At 34.5% G+C, this 20138-nt stretch overlaps 1 protein-coding gene across 1 annotated transcript in view; it reads left to right on the top strand.

The window, feature by feature from the left end:
- RNF180 (ring finger protein 180) overlaps positions 1-20138 on the top strand; it is a 276822-nt gene that overhangs the window by 54872 nt on the left and 201812 nt on the right. The window contains exons 3-5 of the mRNA XM_060007026.1: positions 5787-5882; positions 7506-8462; positions 11307-11342. Coding sequence (XP_059863009.1) covers positions 5787-5882; positions 7506-8462; positions 11307-11342 — 1089 coding nt within the window. The remainder of the gene's footprint in view (positions 1-5786; positions 5883-7505; positions 8463-11306; positions 11343-20138) is intronic.

The raw sequence follows: 20138 nt of genomic DNA, 5'->3' as shown, positions 1-20138 counted from the left end.
TGTACCTGAAGAACTTCCTTTGCCATGTCTTATAGTTCAAGTTTACTGATGATAAATTCTTTTAGGATTTGTTCCTATGAAAAAGTCTTTATTTCACCTTCATTTATAACATTTTTTATACAGTAAAATTACTCTTTGGTATACAGTTCCCTGGATTTTGACAAATGAATAGGGTTGATTATACATAACTACAATCAAGATACAGAACAGTTACATTATTCCCTAAATTCTCTCATGCTCACCCTTCATATTCAATCCTTTCCTCCCTCACCCAACCCTGACAATTACTGATCTCTTCTCTATCCTCATAGTTTTATAATGCTGGCTTGCCTTGTTGAGGAGGGACAGCAACTTCAACAAGCCTATAATTTCTCTGCCTTCCCCTGGATCCTAGTTCAGACTACCTCCTGGGTCGATAGATGTATATTTAGCTCCGTGATGAAGGGTTCTAGTTTCTCTGATATATACCCACATAATCAAGATCAGAGACAGTGAAACTGGCATGAGTTTCAGTTCATCCTCATCAGTACCATCTTTTCCTTTCTGTCCCCTACTTTACATCCAACTTCCTTTCCTGACTGCCTCAGGCACTGCATTTTTGGATCTTAGGGGTTTGGCCATCTCAGTGCTCCTGTCCCTTTTAGTTATAGTTTTGCGTCCAGCATTGTATTCCTGCCACTCTCAGGGATTTGAGGGTTTTGTTGTTGCTGTTCATCAGTGCTCTAAGGGTCACAATGTGTATTGTCCTTCCGCTAGTAGTTTAAGGCTTTTGTTTTGTTGGGGAGACAAGGAGAAAGGATCTGGATAGAGTTTTATCCATTTCCCTCAGTGGCTGCTATTCCTCTCCCCCAGGCCTGTACCATGTTGGATTTTTGTTTGGATACCAAACACTGTAAATTTCATGTTGTGGAGTGTTATTCTTTGTTTTATTCCTTTAAAGGCTTTTGTATATTGTTCTGCCTAATACTTGTTTTTAGATAATTTTGATAATTTAGAAGCTTATTTTTAGGTTCTTTAGGGCAGGTTTAGAGTAGTCCTTATTCTAAGGCTAATTTAGTCCCACTTTTATGGAATGACCCTTTGGGTCACTACTGAATGCTTCATTATTTAATGGTTCTTTTTCTATCAGGCTGGTTGGAACATAATGTTTCCTGGCCCTGTGTGAGCTCTTGGAATTATTTGGCTTATAGCCTCTCTAATTGTTCTTTCCCCTGTACAGGTGTTCTTAGCACAGTCTCCTGGGGTTTTGCTCTAAGCATGACCATATTGGACTTTGATCAAAGACTCAAGGGGAAACCATATACAAATTTCTGGAACTTTAAAAAAAATCTTTTTCTTGGGTACTGTGTCCTGCAGATTTTAGTTTGCCTTAAGCTCCAAAACATCTGATTCTTGTTTCCTCAAGTCAGAAAATTGACCAGACCTGTTGGGGTTCCTTCTTCATGTGTACTGTATTCTGTTAATTGCCTCCAGGAAGAAAGTCTGGATAACTGTAGATTCAATTAATTTATTTCTCTCAGAAGTCAGTATTTTACTGCCTGTTGTCCCACTGTTTTGAAAATAGTTGTTTGTTACATTTTGTCCAGTTTCCTAGTTGTTTGTGGTAGGAAGTTAGTTCTGAACTCCTATTTCTTCATGGCCCTAAGTGGAATTCCAAAAGTCATTGTTATCTTTTTTCTCCTGTTTGTAAGATACCTAGTTTTTCTTGATGCACTCTTTTGTCATTGAATTTCAGCAATTTTATTAAGAGCCATGGTTTCCTTTGTGTTTACACTGTTTGAGGATCCCTGAGCTTCTTGAACCTGTAGGCCTTTGGAAAATTTGGCCATGATTTATTCTATTGTTCTGTCTTTTCTCCATTTACCTGTATGTTAGACTATTTGATGTTTCCCAAAAGTCACTGAGATTTTGCTCATTGATTTCCACACTTTTTTTCTTTCTATGCTTGGTTTTTTTCATTATTTTTTATTTTATATGTTCAGGTTTTCTTCTGCAGTGTCTAATTTGCAGTTAAGTGAAATTTTTAATTTCAGAAAAGTTTTTCCTCTAGATATATCATTCATTTGGTATTAAGACAATTTATCTTTTCATTATACTCATGTTTTTCTTTTAATACTTGAAAATGTTTGTCACAGCTGGTTTAATGTCTGTTTATGCAATAATATCCACTTTGGGGTGGTATATTTCTATTGATCAGTTTTTCTCCTGGTTGTGGGTCACATGTTTGGTGTCTGTGGGGTTTTTTTGTACATATCTAATAATTTTTCTTGTAGGTTGGACATTTAGATTTAACATTATTGAGTGTCTGGATATTATTGTCTTCCTTTAAAGGGTGTTTTAGCAGGCATATGAGTTATTTGTGATTGAAATTCATTCTTTGGAGGCTTATTTTTAAGATTTGCTAGGGTTGCTTTTTAGTACCCTTTACTCTTGGGCTAATTTAGCCCTACTTTTAAGGCAGAACTCTTCTGGAATCTCTCCTAAAGACCCCATAAGTTCATTGAGATCTTTCTACTCTGGCTGCTTGGAACTTGAACATCTTCCCAGCCTTGCTGTGAGCGCTGTGTGAATAGTTATGTTTACAGCTCACTAGAAGATGTCTTTTCCTTGGTAAATTTTCTTTATCTGGTTCTCTGATATCTCACCCTACATATGTCCATATGGATATTCAACCAAAAATTTAGAGGAATCACTATACAGATTTTTAGAACTTTTTTTCTATGTATAGGCCTCTCCTTGCCAGTACAGTGTCTTGCAAATTCTAGCTATTTAGCCTCTACAGACTCTGAGCTCCATCTTAAATCATCAAGGCTGCTGTACACTAATTGGGTTCCTCCTCCCCACACCAAGGTTCTAAAAGTTCCCCCAGGCAGAAATCCATGGTTATTTTTAGACTTACCTCATTTATTTTCCTTCTCTGAGGGATCACAGTCCTGTGCTTTCTTTTGTCTAATGTCTTAAAATAATACTTTAATATATTTTGCCTAGTTTTATCAGTTTTAATAGTGAGAGCATGTCTAATACCACTTACTCCAGTATTGCCAGAACTAGAAGTAATCAATGTATTTTATTTTTATTTACATCAATTTTTAAATAAATATTTTATTATATAAGTGTAATTTAATATATTCTCCCATTAAAACACTTACGGAAAAGTTAGTTTCCTTTTAATAACTTTCCTAATCTTAGGCTTCTTTCGTTCTTCAAATCTAGCCAGTGATATCAACTTGGTACACAGCCTGTAAGGTACCTATTCTATCCATTTATATACATATGTTTCCATAGAAAAGTTTTAATATTGGTTTTCTTTAGGTTGTATATGCTTTTAGTATCGTAATTCAGAGTATATTTAGTTCTCTTTCACTTGATTTAAAAACAACAGTGTGTGTTAGAGGTGTACCTTATTATTAAAACAAATCTATTTCATATTCTTTATATGTTGATATAGTTAATATATTAAATAATGTAATATTTTTATGTGGTAATATTTTCAGCAAGAATAGAGATTGGTCCTTCGTAGCTCATCTTCTGGACATATTGCAAATGCTTTCCATTTTTTTCCAGGCCTTTCCAGCCACATTTTCAGAAATTTTGCCCTATTTCTCTCTGCCCCAAGTACTCCTCTTGCCTGGAGACAGACAGACTTCACATCCACCCCTAATAGTTGCCCAGGGCCCTTTTTTGCTTCTATTTTCCACAGCTTTGGCATGGGCCGTTCTTTGTGTTGTTCTCATCTGTTATATACTTGAATACAGTATGCTCTTGTTTCCCTCATTAATCTCTCAAAGGTTCCTTACAATTTTTGGTCCATTGAAATCTCCCCATCCATATTTTCCCATTCATCTATTGATTCCTTTTTTTGAAAAATATTTTGTAGGTTCTGTGGTTTGATAGGGAGTATAGGCTGGAAGATGTACTCACTTCGCTATCTTAAAACCAAGAATTACATTTCTCTCTGCCTGAATTTTTGCTGTATCATTTTATCATAATCTAGAATAAGATTAAACCTTTGTATGTTTGCCTAACACTCTTGTGAATAGACATGTATTAGGGAGCAGTAAGATGTTTGAGCTAGAGAGTATTCCTAGCATCTCCTCTTCCGTTCCTAACTTTACTTCTGTTCAGTAATATCCTCTTCATATTGCCATGCATTTTCCTGGCCCTCATTATTCTTGTATTGACATGGGAAGTTCTATTTGTTAACCAGAATTGGAGTTTAGGCATCATGAATAAAACTGTAAAGTTTCTCTTTGGGCAACTATAAACCCTTCCCAACAGATTTTCTATTTGCCATTGAAATATTTTCAACCCATGTTGCAGATTTTTAAAACATTAGAATTGGAAATTTTTAAACCTTTTAACAAAAGTTTTCTTTCACCATTATAATCTTGAATTTGGTTTAGCACTAATTATTATTTTGGTATATAAGATACTGCTGTATACAATACACAAAATAATGAAATGTGATCTAACCTATAACAGTAGCTCAAGTCTCTTCCACTTTTAATTTATATTTTGATGTTTTGGGCTCCTGACCAAAGTTAGATTAACATGACTTCTTTATAGATCTTTCCAATATGTAAATAAATTACACTGAAACTTTTTGTCTATACTGGGCAACAATTTAGTACCTTAGGATCTACTGATGGAGGAGAAAAATGATGTAAGGTCCAGAGGAACCACTTGGGATATTAAACAAAAATTCTGGGTGATCCTGGCTCTAAGTCACAATCTAATGTAGATTTTTCAGTGAAAATTTCTTAAAGAGATTCAGTCCTTTTTCATTCATAGTACTGTGAATACAAACTTCTAAGTCATGCTTAATAATTTCCTTGTTGTTTGTTACTTTGTTATAACCTGATTATAGTAACTAGTAGTGCAACTACTTTGGAAATATAAAAGAGAACTATTCTTTGGCAGCTTGCAGAGCTACTTCTGTTTAAAATCTGATCCTGGGAATGGATATATGGACAGGAGCCTACCCTTGTGCTGTTCTTGTCAATCAGCCCTTTCTGTCATTTCACAGAATGAAATTCTGTAGACCCAGAAGGGACCTGAGCAGTTATGTAGCAGTGTTTTACGGGAAAAGAAACAGAGAGCCAGAGAGGTAAAGCAGCTGTCCTACCATCACAGAGGTAGTAAAGAACCACATATCTTCACCCTGGCCTGCCCTGAATTTTTTTGACATGTTGAGAAGTCATCGTGTCTCAACTATATATCACATTTATTTCTACTTCAAAAGGCTAAAATTGTCTCTTTTTGAAATTTTTGTTGTACTTACACAGCTGAAATTTAGTCAAAGCCTTTCTAGCTCCCTGTACAATTATTCCTCTTCTCCCATTCTCTTAAACTTTTCTTGGGCATCTTGATAGAGAATACAGCAACTCCTTTATTCTGTCATTAGAATCCAGACAGAATCAGAGATTGAAGGCTGGGGAAAGTTGTCATGAATGGTAGTATTTTTACTCACACATAGAAGAAATAGGGCACCAGATTTGTCCATTCAGTAACTTTCTGCTCAATTTTAAATTTAATTTGATGAACTCAATGAAATGGAGGAATCTTTTTTTTTTTTTTTGGTCAATTTAAACGTGGCTATTCCCTGAAGAAAACACCTTTTCTTTCTGGGTTTGTCTCTTTGGCAATGGGAGTAAGGAGAGGAGGGCAGCATGTATTTCCTTCCTATCTAAAATTGAAAGTATTTTTTTGTGTTTTACTCAAATATGAATTTTGTGTAATAAATTCTGAACTAGTCATGACTAATATCATGCATTTTGATATAACAGGATAGACATGATTCAGCTGATGATCAAAATATTTGTCATGTGTGGCATATGGATGTAGAAGCCCTTCCAGAATGGATACACTGCCTAATACAAAAAGTAAGTTCCATAGTTTCTGAGTAAAATTAGGAATATACTACCTTCAGAAAGTTTTTGTCCTCATTTTAGAGCTATTTTTCTTGGATGCATTGTTTCAAGAGACATGAAAGGGTGTGTAACTTGATTACACTTACTGGTTTCTTCATTATTACTGGAGTGCTCTGAGTACTTTTATACCTCAGACTTTGCACTTGGTATTTCTCCTTCCTGGAATTCTCTTCCCACAACTACTCACCTGTTTCTTCATTTCCTTAGGTCTTTATTCTCAGTGAGGCATTGCCTAGTCAGTCTATCAGCTGCCACTCCCCACTATTACCACTCTCAACACTTCCCTTCTCCCTTCTCTACTTTATATACCTATCTATGTTTTACACACACATTATAAGTGATATATAGAACTTTAAATATGCTTAAGTATGTATGACATATATAAATTATTATACACATTCATATACACATCCACATATGCATATATATACACACACACACAAAGGGCTTACTGATCTTGTTAGTTACCTAGCTCCTCTACTAGAATAAAACTCCATGAAGTCAGAAGTTTTTGTATTTTGTTCATTATGTACTATATCCCCAGCACCTAGAACAGTACCTATTGAGTGAATGAAATATCCTATGTGTCTCATTACACAAATGTAAAATAAACTGGAAAATTAATGACTCTTATTGGCACAATCAGTATCAAAAAAAACACACTTTTAAGGATCCTTAATGAAATATTATGAGTAGGAATTCATCTTGTCAGTGTGGCATCATTATTTCTCATAATTCAAAAAAGCTAAGTATTAGAAAAGTATAAGTAATATGATTTTTGGAACAATATAGTTGCCTTTCTCCACTGACTAGCTTACTTTTTTTGTTAAAGAATAACATTAGCTAGATATCCCTTGCATCCATTCTCACATTGTAATGATTTCCTGGGAAAATGCCAGTGCACTGCTTATTAGTGTCCTGAACTTTAGAAAATGTATTAGGACACTGTAGATGTCCTACTATCTCTGTTGAAAAGATAACTTTAAGTTAGTTCATTATTAATTTGTAATCTGAGTATAGAAAATGAAATAACTGATTAATGCAACCAATATCTTTTGGTTGTATGTAAAAAGGCAGGAAGAGCTTTATTCTGTTGGCTGGGTAAAGTTCCCTCCCACAGTGCTTGGTATGCAAGAAGTGTATCAAAACAGACACTTTTCTGTGAGATTTTACTTGCAAATTAAGCTCTGTAGACTGATTTGCTTCCTGGTTCCATAGTGTATTTTTCTTTTCATTAGTTCACACTGTATCCATATTCAGCCTATTGTTTAAGAGACTTTTAGAATTCTTAGGAGTGTCGTTTAGATGGGTGTGATATGCAATATGTTATCATTCTAGACCTTTGGAGCTTCTTATCTCTATTTATTGGAAGGCTTGTTTCCATCTAGTAGACTGTTTTGTCTACTAATCAGAAAACAGAATGCTGGCCTTTTCTGTGGCATAGAAAACTTTCATGTGGTCGGCTTTAAAAAACAAACAAACAAACAATAAAACCACAAACAAAAAAACAGCTCACATTCTCTTTGGTTACTTTACAAAGAAAGAATTGTTTTTATTTTCCTTTATTACCTGTAGGCCCAGTGGACAGTTGGAAAACTGAATTGCCCTTTCTGTGGGGCCCGTTTAGGGGGCTTTAATTTTGTCAGCACTCCAAAATGTTCCTGTGGCCAGCTTGCAGCTGTACATCTCTCCAAAAGCCGGACCGATTATCAGCCAACACGGTCAGGCCGACTAATGAGACCCTCGCTGAAATACTTGTCACATCCTAGAGTTCAGTCAGGTTGTGACAAGGAAACTCTGCTGAGAGGTGACGCCTCCAAAAACAGAAATCACGGGCTTTTAAACATGGCCCAAAATAATAATGGCCCTGGAAGATTAACGGAAGCACTCTGCCTGGAGGTACGGTCAACGTATTTCAAGATGAAGAACGAAAAACTGCTCTTCAAAGCAGATCCAAAATGTCAGCTTCTTGTTCCGCAGCTTGTGACTGGCAGATGCACTACGAAAGCTTTTCATAGAAAATCACATAGCTTGGATCTGGACATCAGTGAGAAACTGACTTTATTACCCACTTTATATGAAATCCATAGTAAGACTACTGTGTATCCCAGGCTAAATGAAACGCAGCCTATTGACCTTTCGGGCTTGCCTTTAGAATCGAGTAAAAATAACCGTTCCTTTCAGATTTCATCCAGTTTTGATCCTAATATGCTGCTGCAAAGATTTTCAGTGACTCCCCGTGAGACCCAGACACAAAGAGGAGGAGAATTTCAGTGTGGTCTAGAAGCTTCTGCAGTGTACTCTGGCCATGCTAGTTCTAACAACCTGACTTTCCTGATGGACCTGCCCTCAGCTGGCAGGGGCACACTGGAGGCCCCAGACCAGGAAGAGCACCTCTCTCCTCTGGACTTCCTGCACTCAGGCAGTTTTTCATTGGGTGCCATTAATCAGAGGCTCAGTAAGAGAGAAAAGAGCAAGCTGAAGACTCTGAGACGGAAACAACGAAGGCATGAAAGATGGCTGCAGAAGCAGGTAATTTTTAAAAGAGTTTACTAAAAATTCTGTTTTATAAATGTCAGCCTTTGGGGAGAGGAGCTAACTTTGAATTACCTATATTATAAAAACTTGATTTGAGTGATTTTTGAAATGACATTTCTCCCAAGTGAACTTAATGATCATGTAGCTCTATTATAACTGACATGTATAACCATGTCTCTGTGCTTACACATGTTCAGAAAATGCCCTTTTGTGAAGTTTTTCCCAATTTTGCTAATATTTTATAGGAACATTCATCTCATGATATTGAGACTAGGTTGTCATACACATTTTAAATATATTCATGTTAGGGTTGTTTTGCAGTGCTGTTTTTTCAGGTTAAGTTGAAACAAAAATGTTTCCCTAAGTAAATCCAATGTAGTGACAAATTCATTCACTTTCATTACATTTAGTTTAAATGGATATTTTCAAGGAGCCCTGTTTAATTATGTGCCCACATTAGCCAGATATGGTTAACTGTGCTAAATTGTGAAAATTATCTAAAGGATAATTGACCCTTACTGTAATTTTATAGGAGAGGGTGTTTCTCTGTGGTTTGAACTCCTATACCTATAATGATACGTTCAGGGGTGGGGTGTGTGAAGGAAACCAATATTAGGCACTGAGGAAACCAATTAAAACCAGTGGATGAGGTGCTTATGAAAATTTAGAAGTTTGAGGACCAGCTTATTTCTGTATAAACTATTTTTGCAAATTGCCTTCATTATTTGGTCATAATAGATAGCAGTTCTTATTAATTAGTATATTGAATATTAACAGTGTCCTCAGGGCTAAAATACAGAAAGCTACAACTTTACATAATAGTTCATTCTTAGTTAAGCAAACTCATTATTGTTTATGATTCTAGTCATGGACTGAATAAAATAAAATTACTGCATTAAGTGCCTCAATCATGTTAGGTATTTTTCATCTTTTGGTTAGATAGTATAAGTAATTGTTTTTGTATTTTTGACTGGTTTCTGAGAAAAGCATTTCAATTTGGTTTCTTTGCAAGTGATGGTGTAATGTGACATCAAAGCATATACTGTAGGATGTAAAAAAGAATATGTTTTAGCACCATTATAATATACTTTATAGTTTAACTTATCAAAACTGTAAAATTCAAAAATTTTATTGAAAATTTGACTTAAATCTAGATAAATTGGAGATGATCATATGTTAAGTGAACAGAACAAATACCTTAAAAACAATGTGGAGGGTTCTAAAATAATTCTCTTAACAAATAGAGAGTTCAAAGAAGTATGAAAATTATACTTGTTCTGTGCTGTAAATATGCAAATAACATTTTTACAATTTTCAAAATGTGTATAATTCTTAAGCTAGGTACTTCTGAAAACCTGTTATATTTTTAATCATTTTCTAGCATAGGAACACTCTTTTTCACACAGTTGAAAGCAAAGTAAGACCAAAATTAATGGTCCTCTTTTTTTTTTTGATAAGGTTGCTTTTATTCATTCACACACATGTGATTTAACCAATCTGTTTAGCTAACTGATCGAAGTGAATGAGTCTTAGTCAGACCTGTGACAAGTCAGTACAGGAATGATATGGTGGGATCCTAATAGGTTTGGTTGATTGCACAGAAGCTACAGGCAAACAAATGCCCAATGTGTCCTTAGCAAAGAAAATCTAAAAGCAGGTAGCAGCATAGAAATGACATGAATTCACAGTGTGAGTACACACTGTGGTTTGAGTCAGAAGGAAGAAGAATTTTTAATAGTTTTACTAATTCAAGGAAAAGGATAAGTCCTAGGAAGAGTTGATATTCGAGAAAAATTAATGGCTTATCTATTCAGCTTGTTTAATGTTTAATAAAGATTAGTTGATTCTAAAACAGATATCAGATATCTGTTTTGTATATGTATATGCCTTTGGGTAATGACTTCCAAACAGATCCTGCCCCTTTTTTAATGAGAAAGATATGCATACAAGATATAAAGAAAAAGTTACCTATTATTAATGGTAATCTTTTTAAAGTTTAAAATAATTGGTTGGGATATCTAGATTTCTGACTTTCATTTGATATTTAAAATTTTTTTGTGTGTAAACTAGACATCTTTCTGTGGCAGATACCATGATAGAAAATGTTAATGATGCTACAAAAAGTTACTTAAATTTTTGAAGTTTAGGGATGTAAATGAGATTATTGTTAAAGCAGAAACTACAGCCAGTTTTCAGTGTTTTTGTTCAGCAAATGTTAATTGAGCATCTACTTTGGGGAAAGAGTGCTGAGCAAACCCTTTTTTTATTCAACACAGTCTTTTCGGTTTTGGTTTTCTTTTTTAATTATCATGCAATAAAGTTCATTTATTCTTGGCATACAGCATTATAATTTAAACATATGTATAGATTCATATAACAACCACCACAGTGGGGGTCCAGAACAGTTCCATCAGCCCCACCCCAAATTTGCCTTGTGCCTTTATAATTGTGCCATGATTATATCTTTATAATCACACCCTTGTCCCATGCCTAATTCCTGAAGACCACTGATCTGTTCTCCATTACTTTAGTTTGTCTTTTTGATAATTTTATAAAATAATGTAATGTTATAAAATTAGAACACATAGTATGTAATGTTTTGAGACTGGCTTCTTTTACTCAGCATAATTACCTGTGAGATTCATCCAAGTTGTTGCATATATCTCTAGTTTGTTATTCTTATTCCTTAATAGTATTCCATTGTATGAATGAACCACAGTTTATTCATTTACTTGTTGAGCAGAGGTAGGTTATTCCAGGTTTTGGCAGTTATGAATAGAGCTGTTATAAACATTCATGTACAGGTTTTTGTGTGAACCTAAGCTTTCATTTCTCTAGGGTAAATGTCCAGGAGTGGGATTGCTGGATCATATGGTAAGTAACTGTCAAATTGTTTTTCTGAATGGCTATACTATTTTGTATTCCAAGCAGCAATGTATGAGAGTTCCTTTTGCAGTGTATCCTCACAAACACCTAGTACTCTTAAAATATTGACATTAATAGATACATAATGGTATCACATTTTGGTTTTAGTTTGCATTTCCCTAATGACATTTCCCTAATGATGTTCACCATTTTTCAAGTGCTTATTTTGCCATTTATATATATTGTTTAGTGAAGTATCTTTTCAAATCTTTTAGTCATTTTCTTAATTGGGTTGTGTTCTTTGTGTTGAATTTTGAAAGTTCTTTATATACTTTGGATGTATGTCCTTCATTGAGTATGTGATTTGTAAAGATTATCTCCCAGTCTGTAGCTTGTACTTTTATTCTCTCAGAAAGAATTTTTTTTTCCTATAGAAGAAACATTTAATTTTGATGAAGTCCAGTTTCTCAAATTTATTTTTAATGGATCGTGTTTTTGGTGTCCTAAGAACTCTTTGCCTAACCCTAGGTTATGAAGATTTTCTCCTATGGTTTCTTATAAAAGTTATATAGTTTTAAATTTTATATTGAGAATTATGACTCATTTTGAGTTTTTTTTAATAAGGTGTGCGATTTAGGCTGAGGTCCCTTGTTTTGCATAGAGATGCTTGATTGTTCCAGAACTATTTGTTGAAAACACTGTCCTTTCTCCGTTGAAATGCTTTTTCAGCTTTGTCAGAAATCAACTGGCTCTATATGTGTGGTCTTTTTCTGGACTCTGTATTCTGTTCAGTTTATTTCTCTGTCTCTCCCTTTGCCAATAGACCTCTTTCTTGTTTATTGTAGCTTTAAACTAAGTCATTAAAATAGGGTACTGAGATTCCACCAACTTTATTTTTCATTTTCAAAATTGTTTTATTCTAGTTCCTTTGCCTTTCCATATAAAATTTAGAATCAACATTTTTATCTTTACAAAAAATAGATCAACTTGGGGAGAACCAAAATCTTTACTGTGTTTATTTTTCCAGTCCATGAACATGATATGTCTCTCCTTTTATTTAGGTCTTTGATTTCTTTCATCAGTATTTTGCAGTTTTCAGCATTCAGAATGTGTGCATATACTGTTAGATTTATACCTAAGTATTTACTTTTTCTGTTATTGTTAGTTTAAAAAATTGTTTTGATTTATAATTGTATTTCGCTAGTTTACAGAAGCATAATTGATTTTGTTTTGACTTTATATCTTGTGCTGTTGATAGTACAGATCTTTGACATCTCTTGTCAGATTTATCCCTAAGTATTTATATTTTTATACTGTTGGTAAATAGTATTATTTTATTAAATCTTAATTTCCATTTGTTCATGAATAATATATAGAAATACAATTGATTTTTGGTGTTGATCTTACATCTTACAGCCTTTCTAATTTTACCTATCAGGAATAGCAGGGGTTGTAGATTTCACTGGGTTTTCTACTTAGGTGATCATGTCTGCAAATAAAAACAGTCTTACTTCTTCCTTTCCAATTTGATTAATTTTTGTGTGTGTTATTGAGTGAGCTAGATCATCTAGTAGAGTGTTGAGTAGAAGTGATGAGAGCAGGTATCCTTGTCTTTTTCCTGATGTTAGGAGGAAAGCACTCAGTCTTTCACCATTAAGTATTATGTTAGGTATGGGTTTTAGGTAGATGCCCTTTATCAGGCTGAGGAAGTTTTTTCTATTCCTAGTTTGTGGAAATTTTTATCATGAGTGGATGTTGAATTTTGTTAAATGCTTTTTCTGTATCAACTGATATGATTATGTGTTTTTAATGTGAATATTAAGTGATTAGCAGATATTGAGCCAGTGTTTCATTCCCACAGTAAATACTTTGTTATGTTGTATTTTTATTTCTGTATATTGCTGGATACTACTTGCCAGTATTTTTTGAGCGTTTTTTTAGTTTCTTTGTTTTTTTGCCTCTGTACATGAAGGATATTATCCTGATGCTTACTCTATTTTTGTACAGTGTTTTTCTGATTTGATAGCATGGTAGTGCTGGCCTTATAAAATGAATTAAGAATTGTTCTTTCCTGTTGTGTTTTATGGAAAATATTGTGAAGAATTAATATTACTTTTTCTTAAATATTGGTTAATGAAACTACCTGGGCCTGGAGGTTTTGGGGGTGGGGGTGGGTGAAAGAGGTGAATTTAACTATGAATTCAGTTTCTTTAATGTTTATAGAACAATTCAGATTGTCTATTTCATATTGGATAATTTTGGTAGTTGTTTTCAATGAATTATCTAAGTTGTTGAAAATATGTGTGTAGAATGTTCATAGTATTCCCTTATTATCCCTTTAATGTCTGTTGGGTCTGTAATGATATCCCCTTTTCAATCCTGATAATAGCAATTTGTGTCTCATCTCTTCTTCTCTCCCCCGCTCCCCTCCCCTCTTGCTTTTAGTTTTGCTAGAGGTTTATCAATTTTACTGATCTTTTCAAAGAACCAGCTTTTGATTTCAATTATTTTTTTCTATTTTTGTTTTCAAAGTCATTGATTTCTGGTCTTACTTTTATTACTGACTTCCTTCTGCTTGCTTTGACTTTATTTTCCTTTCTCTTATAAAATATTTTTAATGGGAGAAACTTAAGTTTTCGATTGGAAATCCTTTTTTATCTCATCTAAGCATTTATTGCTATAAATTTCCCTTTAGTTACTGCATGAGCTACAACCCATGACTTTAATGTTGTGTTTTTAATTCAGTTCAAACTGTTTTCTAATTTCCTTTGAGACTTTTGTTGGCCCACGTAGTTTGTCTAAGTGGCTAGTATAATCATGCAAAGACTGAAATATTAGCATTCTGAGGAAATTTTAAAACTTCATCCTGTGGAAGAATATTTCTTCCTCTGGATTGAGAGAATGTAAAGCTGCCACTAGTATAGCTGTATAATATTTTAAAATAATTCTATTTAAACATTTTGTTTGTCCTGCTGTGTTGACATTTCTTAACCTTGAGCTTATTTAATACGAATAAAAGAAAATGTCTCTTTAAAACCCACAGGAAACTATTGTGAAAAGAGTTTACCTTACATTTCTGTGGCATGTTGTGCATGAAAATATAAAATAATTGACCAAGTATCATGGTTTTTAATAAATCAATGAACCATCTACAATGATTATATTGCATTGTTCTGAGTTAACTAAATGAGTTAAGACTACTTGTATTATTATGAGGGTGTGATTTAGGCACTGAGGAGAATAGAGGTCAATAAATTATATTAAAGACCTACTCATGTGTGTTTACCTAGAGAAGATATGCATTTTCCACAAAGGCATAAGTTTCATTTTCCTGGATTTGCACATAGGGATAATTTTTCACAGATTTTGAAGGAGTCCACTTAATCTTTTATCACTTGATTCATCATGTTGAAATCATACACAAATCATATTCTAAATATATTTTTGGTTATCTTTTTAAAATAAAATTTTTGTGCTTCTGAATCATAATAGTAATTCATGTATTGAACAGTTATTCCCCATTTGTTCTGTTTCTAAAGAAGAAAATTAATGGTTTATTGAAATAAAAAGCTTCAGTAATGAAAATAACTAAAATTTTAATTAGATAACACATTTTACTGGAATTTTCCATTGTGTGTGTATATATATACACACACACACAAGCACCCATCACACACAATTCTTTATCTGTTCACCTCTTGATGGACACTTAGGTTGCTTTCATATCTTGGCTGTAGTATATATGCTGCTGTGAAGATTGGGGTGTGTGTATCTTTTTGAATTAGTGGTTTTGTTTTCTTCAGATATGTACCCAAGAATGGAATTGCTGGTTCATATGGTAGTTTTATTTTTAGTTTTTTGAGAAACCTCCATACTGTTTTCCATGGTGCCTGCACCAATTTTCATTCCCAGCAGCAGTGCACTGAGGGTTCCCTTTTTTTTTTTTTTTGCGGTACGCGGGCCTCTCACTGTTGCGGCCTCTCCCGTTGCGGAGCACAGGCTCTGGACGCGCAGGCTCAGCGGCCATGGCTCATGGGCCCAGCCGCTCCGCAGCATGTGGGATCTTCCCGGACCAGGGTACGAACCTGCGTCCCCTGCATCAGCAGGCGGACTCTCAACCACTGCGCCACCAGGGAAACCCTGAGGGTTCCCTTTAATCCACATCCTTGCTAACATGTGTTATTTATGGTCTTTTTGATGATAGCCATTCTGACAGGTGTGAGGTGATACCTCATTGTGGTTTTGATTTGTCTGATGATTAGCAATGTTGAGCATCTTTTCATGTGCCTGTTGGCCATCTGTATATCTTCTTTGGAAAGATGTCTATTCGGGTCTTCTGCCCACTTTTTGATTGGGTAGTTTTGTTTTGTTTTGTTTTGTTGCGACACGCGGGCCTCTTAACGTTGTGGCCTCTCCTGTTGCGGAGCACAGGCTCCAGATGCACAGGCTCAGCGGCCATGGCTTACTGGCCCAGCTGCTCCGTGGCATGTGGGATCTTCCCGGACCAGGGCACGAACCTGTGTCCCCTGCATCGGCAGGCGGACTCTCAACCACTGCGCCACCAGGGAAGCCCCAGTAGTTTGGTTTTTTGATATTGAGTTACATAAGCTGTTTATATATTTTGGATATTAACCCCTTATTGGTCAAATCATTTGCAAATTTTTTTTTCCTATTCAGTAGATTGTCTTTTTTTTTTTTTTTTGATGGTTTCTTTTGCTATGAAAAAGATTTTAAGTTTAATTAGGTCCTGTTTATTTTTGCTTTTATTTCTTTTGCCTTAGGAGACTGATCTCTCAGAATGTTACAATTTGTGTCAAAGAGTATTCTGCCTATGTTCTTTTCTAGGAGTTTTGTAGTTTAAAGTCATACATTTAGGTCTTTAATCCATTTTGAGTTTAATTTTGTATATGGTGTGAGAAAGTGTTCTAATTTCATTCTTTTACATGGATCAGTCCAGTTTTCCCAGCACCACTTGTTGAAGAGACTGTCTTTTCTCTATTGTATATTCTTGCATCCTTTGTGGTAGAGTAATTGACCTTAGGTGCATGGGTTTATTTCTGGGCTCTTTATTCTGTTCTATTGATCTACATGTCTTTTTTTGTGTCAGTACCATTCTGTTTTGTTTACTGTAGCTTTGTAGTATTGTCTTAAATCAGCTTTGCTCTTTTTTTTTACCAAGATTGCTCTGGCAATTTGAGGTCTTTTGAGGTTCCATATAAATTTTAGGATTACTTGTTCTAGTTCTGTGAAAAATGTCATGGGTATTTTGTTAGGGATTGCATTAAATCAGTAGATTGTCTTGGGTAGTGTGGTAATTTTAATAATATTATTTCTTCCAATCCATGTACATGGGGTCTTTCCATTTATTTGTATCATCTTCAGTTTCTTTCTTCAGTGTTGCATGGTTTTCAGATTACAGGTTTTTAACCTCCTTGGTTAACTTTATTTCTAGGAATTTTACTCTTTTTGATGAAAATTTAAATAGAATTGTTTTCTTGCTTTCTCTCTCTGATAGTTCATTATTTTTCGTGTATAGAAAAGAACAGATTTCTATATATTAATCTTGTATTCTACAACTTTACTGAATTCATTTATTAGTTCTTGTAGTTTTTGATGGAGACATTAGGATTTTCTGTATATACTACCATGTGATCTGCAAATAATGACAGTTTTAGACTTCTTTGCTTCTAATTTGGATGCCTTTTCTTTTCTTTTTTTTTTCTTGCCTGATTGCTTTGGCTAGAACGTCCAATACTATGTTAAGAAGGAGCAGTGAGAGTGAGCATCCTTGTCTTGTTCCTGATTTTAGAAGAAAAGCTTTTAGCTTTTTACTGTTGAATATGATGTTAGCTGTGGGTTTGTAATAAACAGCCTTTATTATGTTGAGATATGTGCCCTGTATACCTACTTTGATGAGAGTTTTTATCATGAATGGATGTTGTCAAATGCTTTTTCTGCATTTATTGAGATGATCGTGTGACTTTTATCCTTTACTTGGTTAATGTGGTGTGTCACATTGACTGATTTCTGGGTATTGAACCATCCTTGCACTCCTGGAATAAATCCCACTTGATCATGTTTTTTAATCCTTTTTATGTATTATTGAATTTGGTTTATCAGTATTTTGTTGAAGATTTTACATCTGTATTCATCAGAGATAAAGGCCTCTAATTTTGGTGTGTTTTTTGTAGTTTTTTTGTCTTGTTTTGATATCAGGGTAATTATGGCCTTATAGAATGAATTTGGGAGTATTCCCTCTTCTTCAGTTTTTTTGGAATAGTTTGAGAAAGATAGGTATTAGCTCTTACTTACATGTTTGCTGGAATTCCCCTGTAAAGCTATCTGGTTCTAGACTTTTGTTTGCTGGGAGTTTTTTTTTTTAATTACAAATTCAATTCCACTACTAGTGATTGGTCTGTTCTGATTGTCTGTTTCTTCTTGATTTAGTCTTTGAAGGTTGCATGTTTCTAGAAACTTGTCCATTTCTTCTAGGTTTTCCAGTTTGTTGGCATATAGCTGTTTGTAGTATTCTCTTATGATTTTTTGTGTCTCTGTCATATTGGATGTTATTTGTCCTTTTTCATGTCTTATTTTGTTTATTTGGGTCCTCTCTTTTATTGTTGTTGATGAGACTGTCTAAAGGCTTATCAACTTTATGTTTTCAAAAAAACAGCTCTTGGTTTCATTGGTTTTTCTTCTTTTTTGCCTCTATTTTATGTATATCCTTGCTAATCTCTGTTATTTCCTTCTTTCTGCTGATTTTATACTTTGTTTATACTTCTTTTTCTAATTACTTTAGATGATAGGTTAGATTGTTTAATTGAGATTTTTCTCATTTCTTGAAATAGACCTATATCACTATAAGCTTCCCTCTTAGAACTGCTTTTGCTGCATGCCATGGATTTTGGAAGGTTGCGGGGTTTTTTTCATTTGTCTCGAGGTATTTTCTGATTTTCTCTTTGATTTATCATTGACCCATTTTTTTTTTTAGTAGCATTTTTTTTAGTCTCCATGTATTTTTGTGTTGTTACCATTTTTCTTCCTGCAGTTAACTTCTGGTTTCATTCTGTGTTGCCAGAAAAAATACTTGGTATAATTTATATCCTCTTAAATTTGTTGAGACTTCTTTGTGGCAAAGCATGTGATATATCCTGGAGAGTGTTCCATTTGCACTTGAAAAGAATGTGTTTTCTTCTGTGTTTGGTTGAAATGTCCTATAGATATCTATTAAGCCCAACTGGTCTAATGTGTCTTTTAGGACTACTTTTCCCGTATTGATTTTCCTGTATTTCCCATATTGATTTTCTGTCTGAATGATCTCTCCAATTATGTAAGTGGGTGGTTAAAGTCTCCTACTATTACTGTAGTATTGTCAGTTTCTCTTTTTATGTCTGTTAATATTTGCTTTATATATGTAGATGCTCCTATTTTAGGTATGTATATGTTAGTGAGTTTTATATACAGTTCTTATATTGATTCCTTTATCATTATATAAAGCCCTTCTTTTTTTATACACTTTGTTTTACTGTCTACTTTGTCTCATATGAGTATTGCTACCCCAGCATTCTTGTTGCTATTTACATGAAATATCTTTTTCCAGCCTCTCACTTTAAGACTATATGTGTGTTTAGCTCAGAAGTGAGTCTCTTGTAGTCAGCAGATAGATGGCTCTTGTTATTTTTAACCAGTCAGCCCTCTCTGTGTCTTTTGATTGGAGCATTTAGTCCACTTACATTTACAGTGATTTTTAATATGTAGGTAGTTACTGCCATTTTGTTACTTGTCTTCTGGTAGTTTTTGTAGTTCTTCTCTGTTCTTCTTTTAGTCTCTTCCCTTGTGGTTTAATTATTTTTTAGTGGTATGGTTATGTTCCTTTCTATCTGGTATTTGTATTTTTATTGTAGGTTTTTGATCTGTGGTTATCTTTGGGTTCATATATATTAATTTATATTTATTTTTCAAAACTGGTTGAAATTTAAGGTAAAACACATTCTAGAAGGTCTACATTTTTCACTCCCCTCCCCCACATTTTGGGTTTTTTTAAACATCTTTATTGGAGTATAATTGCTTTACAATGGTGTGTTGGTTTCTGCTTTATAACAAAGTGAATCAGTTATACATATACATATGTCCCCATATCTCTTCCCTCTTGCATCTCCCACCCTCCCACCCTCCCTATCCCACCCCTCTAGGTGGTCACAAAGCACCGAGCTGATCTCCCTGTGCTATGCGGCTGCTTCCCACTAGCTATCTATTTTACGTTTGGTAGCATATATATGTCCATGCCACTCTCTCACTTTCTCCCAGCTTACCCTTGCCCCTCCCTGTGTCCTCAAGTCCATTCTCTAGTAAGTCTGCATCTTTATTGCCGTCTGGCCCCTAGGTTCTTCTGACCAATTTTTTTTTCTTTTCTTTAGATTGCATATATATGTGTTAGCATACGTTATTTGTTTTTCTCTTTCTGACTTATATCACTCTGTATGACAGTCTCTAGGTGCATCCATCTCACTACAAATAACTCAGTTTCGTTCCTTTTTATGGCTGAGTAATATTCTGTAGTATATATGTGCCACATCTTCTTTATCCATTCATCTGTCGATGGACACTTAGGTTGCTTCCATGTCCTGGCTATTGTAAATAGAGCTGCAATGAACACCTTGGTACATGACTCTTTTTGAATTATGGTTTTCTCAGGGTATATGCCCAGTAGTGGGATTGCTGGGTCGTATGGTAGCTCTATTTTTAGTTTTTTAAGGAAACTCCATACTGTTCTCCATAGTGGCTGTATCAATTTGCATTCCCACC

Source organism: Delphinus delphis, chromosome 3, assembly GCF_949987515.2.
Source record: "Delphinus delphis chromosome 3, mDelDel1.2, whole genome shotgun sequence".
In the NCBI taxonomy this organism is placed as follows: Eukaryota; Metazoa; Chordata; class Mammalia; order Artiodactyla; family Delphinidae; genus Delphinus; species Delphinus delphis.
Note: the sequence above shows the minus strand (reverse complement) of the source record. Positions and strands in the feature narration are given on the sequence as shown.